Source organism: Orycteropus afer, unplaced genomic scaffold (genome assembly GCF_000298275.1).
Source record: "Orycteropus afer afer isolate SDZICR_OR568_19922 unplaced genomic scaffold, OryAfe1.0 scaffold00008, whole genome shotgun sequence".
Classification (NCBI taxonomy): Eukaryota; Metazoa; Chordata; class Mammalia; order Tubulidentata; family Orycteropodidae; genus Orycteropus; species Orycteropus afer.
The window spans coordinates 23,810,140-23,816,139 of NW_006921595.1; the positions used below are offsets into that span (position 1 = coordinate 23,810,140).

General features: G+C 34.0%; 1 protein-coding gene across 1 annotated transcript in view; it reads left to right on the plus strand.

Annotated features, from left to right (window-relative positions):
• The window catches only part of AGMO (alkylglycerol monooxygenase), a 265,841-nt gene that overhangs the window by 214,978 nt on the left and 44,863 nt on the right, over window positions 1-6,000 (plus strand). Inside the window, exons 7-8 of the mRNA XM_007946666.2 lie at window positions 973-1,038; window positions 1,127-1,206. Of these exons, the coding sequence (XP_007944857.1) occupies window positions 973-1,038; window positions 1,127-1,206 (146 nt within the window). The remainder of the gene's footprint in view (window positions 1-972; window positions 1,039-1,126; window positions 1,207-6,000) is intronic.

Genomic DNA, 6,000 nt, shown 5'->3' on the forward strand with positions numbered 1-6,000 from the left:
GTTTAGATCATGTAAGACAAGGGGTGTGCATCTGTGTAGCTAATTCGCATTCTACCTTGGGATTGGGGATTTTTTTTCTCTTTGAAATACATGTTTATGCATATAGAAAAGATGTAAAAGAATGAGGACACGTGGAGACACTTGAATTTGTTGAAGTAGTAGCTTGATGGATCAATATTTTTTTCTTCTAAATTTACAGTTGTGTTAATATGGATATATCTGTTTAGGGTTTATTTTTTTTTTTTTTGTATCAAAGAAACCATGTCTATATTTATATTAAAATTAAATTGCAATTTGAACATTTTAGAGCTGGAAAAAGGTCATGTTGTTATGTGGCAATAAAAATAATTCAGGGTAGTCAATTCTGACACATAGCCACCCTACAGGACAGTGTAGAACTGTCCTGTAGAGTTTCTAAGACTATAATCTGAGTTGCAACAGGTGGTCACATCTTTCTGCCATGGAGTGGTGGTATGTTTGAACTGCCAGTCTTTCAGTTAACAGCCAATTGCTTAACCACTGCACCACCAGGGTTCTTTCATAATTAAAAAAAAAAAAAATTAGTCAAATCTCTGTATGAGTAGACTTTTTCTTCCTGGAGCAGATGCAGAGAAAAAGGTAAAGATAATGACTCATAAAAAATTAAAAACAAAAAAGATTTATTCATAATTTCTTTATCTTATTTCCTATTTACTTTTTTATTCTGGGTGATTTAATTTTTATTACTCATGGACAGTTTTTAAAAAATGAATAACTTGAAATTACCTTATATTAAAATATACCTGCAAAATTGTGTTTCTTCTTTTGAGTAAAATTAACTGAAAATAAATAAAATGAAAATTTGCTAGCAAATGCAGCCTATTGTTTTTAGTGAGAAGACGTTACCAGGAAACTCATTTTGTTGCTTAAGTCTTAATTTTGTGTATGAATTCATTTATGTATTTAAAATTTTTTAAATATTTTTATTCCTAGGTAGAAACCGTTACTGTATAGACAAAAATTATGCTGGTACTCTGATTATATGGGATAGAATTTTTGGTAAGTAAAGTATATGAAAGTTTTAAAAATTAAGTTATTTCTTTTATTTAGAGAAAGTAAAAATATATCATTAATATTTATCTTTCAGGGACATTTGAGGCAGAAAATGAAAAAGTTGTATATGGCCTAACACATCCTATTAATACATTTGAACCATTAAAGGTACAGGTAAGGCAATTGGTTTTATTCATTTTGAATTTATACCCTTTCATAAACCTCATCACAAAGAGAAAAATCAGTTGTTGAATGACAAAGTACCTTGTACTATCCTGAAATTTGCCTTATATTTTAACATTTTTCAGACTATAAAATAATTCGGAAGTAACTGTCACACAAATCAGGTGAGATACATTTTAACTACACTTGCTACTTAGAATGGAAAAAAAAAAAGAAAAGTGACTCTTTAGCAAACATATTCTTTCTCAAAATAGACCTGAAATGTATCCAGGTATTATGTATTATGTATTATGTAGTATAATTAAAGGTGATACCACAGTAAGGAAAGTATGTGCTTCAAGGCTGCATGACCCTGGTTAGAAATTCAACATGAGGCCTTTGCCCTATTCTGTTAGGACCTAAGTGTCAGGAGATATTACGGATTGCACATTACCTCACTCAGTAAGACTTGTTGGACTGGACCAGTTTTCTGTCAGACATATGGTATTAGTTGTTCACTGGCCACAATGTTGGCACTAGACAAATGAGAAATGTCTATGAAGCCTGAGTCTATCAGCATCAGACCATGACAAATATCCTGGATTTAGCAACCAGTAAATGAGAAATGGATACAAGTGCATGAAAAGCTGAAGAGGTTAGTACACAGCAGCTCTGTATAAGAGGCTACTAACAGCATGTGATAAAGAAAGTACAGGTATATTTTGTGTCTGTTTTGCAAACTTATTTCTTCCAATTTTTGTAGAAAGCTGAGATAAAATAATTGACATTTATTGAACTATTACTATGTGCAGAACACTGCTAAGAGCTCAGCACAAAATTTTTAATGTAATGATTATTAACCATAATGAGTTAGTGACTCTTTTTATCCTCTTTTTTTTTTTTTTTTTAGTGGATGGAACTGATGTTCCCATGTTGTAGATTGAACTGTGTTTGTTATGTTAACAAGATAAGATTAGTTTAGCTTATGGTAGCTCTTAAATCAATCTCTTTTGAGATATAAAATATTAAATAATAAAGCAAGAGAAGTAGAGATAGGGTAAGAAAATACATGAAGATGGCCCAGGAGCAGATCAGAGATAAAACTACAAAAAGGGAGTGGGAGCAGCATCTTCTGACCTCCTCTAACTTCACAAGAGAGAGGCAGAATCACCATCAACAGCTCAAGGCTTATTCTATGAGTCCAGATATGCCGCCACCCACCAGCCTTTTTACCAATTCCAACACCAACTGTCCCTCCCACAGCACTCAGTACTTCTCTGCTGCATTTGAGAATTCTTGCAGTGGCCACACAGAACTCACAGATAATACTCACAATGATGGGATTTATTAGGGAAATAACAGGCCACAATTCAGGTTCAGGAATGCACTCAGGATACAATTCTTTGATCAGGTCAGTCTCCCCTCTGCTATATCCTCAGGCACTCTTTTCTGGCCCTTTGCCCCTCTGCGTCGCCTCTTCCTGCTTGGGCAAGTGTTACAATTATTTTTATAATCCACAAACTTTAAATTCATTGAGAGACAGTGAAAATACCTGTGGGACCACAAATAAAGGGTCAAAACTCGTTTCTGTTAAATAAATTTGTATTTCTTGACATTGAACTCATATGTTAAATCTATAGCTAATGTCCAATCGTTAGGACCATGTTTAATGCTATGAAGCATTATGATCACATGTATGTCACATATATAAATACATACATGAGCTCTGGTGGTGTAGTGCTTAAGGCATAGGACCTCTGGTAGCATAGTGCCTAAGGCACTTCACTGCTAACCAGAAGGCTGGTGGTTCAAACCCACCAACCACTCCTTGGAAGGAAGGTTGGGCAATCTACTTCCATAGTGATATCGCTTCGGAAACCCAAGGAGGGGTTGCTATGAGTCAGGTCGGACTCGATGGCACATAACAACAACAACAACAATATCTAACACTTCTATGTTCTGTAATACCTGACACCTATGTTCTGTTGTACTAGGGTCACTATCAGTCGGAGCTGACTTGATGACATTTAGCAACAACAATATCTAACACTTATTGAGTATTTACCACATGTGAGCATATTTTCAACCCCTTTGCATGTCAAATTTATGCCATTTACAAATGTAGATTCTTCCTATGAGCCTCAAGGAAAGCTTTTGCCTCAGTCAGCAACTTTGTTTTTAACTACAGATATGGACTGTTTCATGTTCAGAAGTCAACTATCAAAAATGACTTTGAAATGTTTTCTTTAATACATAATGTTTGTTTGTGTCTCAATACAGTAAATAGAGGTTTGTTTTTTAAATATTTAAACAGATGTGTAATTACCATATCTTTCCATGTACAACCTTAAATGCATTTGCCAACTTTAGAAAAAGGATCATTTGGCACAGATATTGAGTGTTTGGGCAGCTAACCAATTCAATTGGAAGCAAAACCCTTTTAAGATATATTGTTTTTCTATTTTGATTGTTTTCTAAACAATTGCCTACTTTTTCATTTTTAAAATATAATTTTGTTGCATTTCCAAGTTATTGATAAGCACACACGTAAACTTGATACAAAAAATTCATAGAATGAATTATAATTTGAGATGCAATTTTTATTAATGTACAGTAATTATATATAAAATTAATATACATTATTGATACAGATAATTAATATACCATATATATATGTGTGTATATGTATGTATATATACACACAAACATATACATTGTGTTTCAATGAAAAGGAAATAACATGCTTGACATTTCTCATGATAAAAGAACTGAAGAAAAACAAACTTCAAGTTGTTATATTGAAGCATTCTTTGGACAAAATATTGAATGATGCAAGCAGAAGCAACAATAACAATACAAAAATATAGAAAGGATACACAAAATCACAGTACCAAAAAGAATTGATCAATGTTCAACCGTTTCATGAGGTAGCATGTGATCAAGAACTTATGGTACTGAAGGAAAAAGTCAGGCTACACTGAAGGCATTGATGAAAAGCAAGGTTCCGAGAATTGATGGAATACCAATTGAGATGTTTCAACAAATGGATACAGTGTTAGAAGTACTCATTCATCTCATTCCAAATTAGAGAGCAACCCCATCATCTGACTGAAAAGATTGATATTTGTGCAATTCCAAAGAAAATTGATCCAACAGAATGCAGAAATTATCAATGCCATTATAGTTGTGATATATTAAAGAGATGTCATTAGAGTGGTGATATATATATATATATATATATATATATATATATATATATATATATATATATATATATAAATATATATATATAGAGAGAGCTCTGATAGCATAGTGGTTCAAACCCACCAGCCACTCCTCGGAAGGAAGATGAGGCAATCTACTTCCGTAGTGATACTGCCTTGGAAACCCAGAGAGGGGTCGCTATGAGTCGGGTCTGACTTGATGGCACATAGCAACAACAACAACATACATATATATATATATATATCACCACTTGTCAGTTTGTCATACTGTGGTGGCTTGAGTGCTGTTAATGCTGGAAGCTATGACACTGCTGTTTCACATACCAGCAGAGTCACTCATGGTGAACAGGCTTCAGTGGAGCTGCCAGACAAAGACAGAATAGGAAGAAGGATCTGGTGGTCTACTCCTGAAAAAGACTGGGCAATGAAATTCTAATGGATATCAGTGGAACACTGTTTGATATAGTTCTAGAAGATGAGCCTGTTTGGTTGAAAAACACTCAACATATGATTGGAAAAGAGCTGCCTCCTTAAAGTAGAGTTGACCTTGATGGCATGGATGAAGTAAAGCTTTCAGGACCTTCACTGGAGAATGTGGAATGACACAAGAAGAAACAGCTGCAACAATCCATTAGTAATCAAAACAGGGAATGTACGAATGTATGATGTATGATCAAGGAAATTTGGAAGTCATTCGAAATGAAATGGAATGCATAAAGCTTAATATTCTAAGCATCAGTGAGCTAAAATGGCCATTTTGAATTGGAAAATCTTATGGTCTACTATGCTGGGATTGATAAATTGAAGAGGAATGGCATTGCATTTTTGTCAAAAAGAACATTTTAAGAGCACTTCTTAAAACAATCAAATATAAGAGATCAAAAGGAAGCAGTTGATCACGGTTAAAGCTCAGAAGGCAGGAATGGATAGGAAAGAAGGACAAAGGGAAACGGTAACCACAGGAGACAGTGACAAGAGTATTGTTAACATTGTGGGGAATGTAATCAACATCAAGAAACAAAATGTGTATGAACTATTGAAAGGAAAACCAATTTATTCTGTAAATTTTTACTCACATCATAATAAAAATTAATGATGTACCCTGAAGTACATCATTATCAGTGATAGGATAATATCCATACACTTACAAGGAAAACAGGTGAATATAATTGTTATTCAAATTTATCCACCAACCAATAATGTCAACTATGAAGAAATTAAAGATTTTTTACCAACTTCTGTCTGCAGTCTGAAGTTGATCAGACATGCACTTAAGATACAATGATTTAAAAAAAAAATAATAATGGTGATTGGAATGAAAAAGTTTGTAAAGAAGAATGATCAGTAGCTGAAAAATATGGCCTTGATTATAGAAATGAGAATAGCAATTGCATGATAAATTATAGCAAGGTCAACAACTTATTCATCAGCAATACCTCTTTTTCACAGCATAAATAAGAACTATGCACATGCACAGGAGCTCTGGTAGCAAAATGCCTGAGGCACTTGACTGCTAACCAGAAGGCTGGTGGTTCAAACCCACCAGCCACTCCTCGGAAGGAAGATGGGGCAATCTACTTCC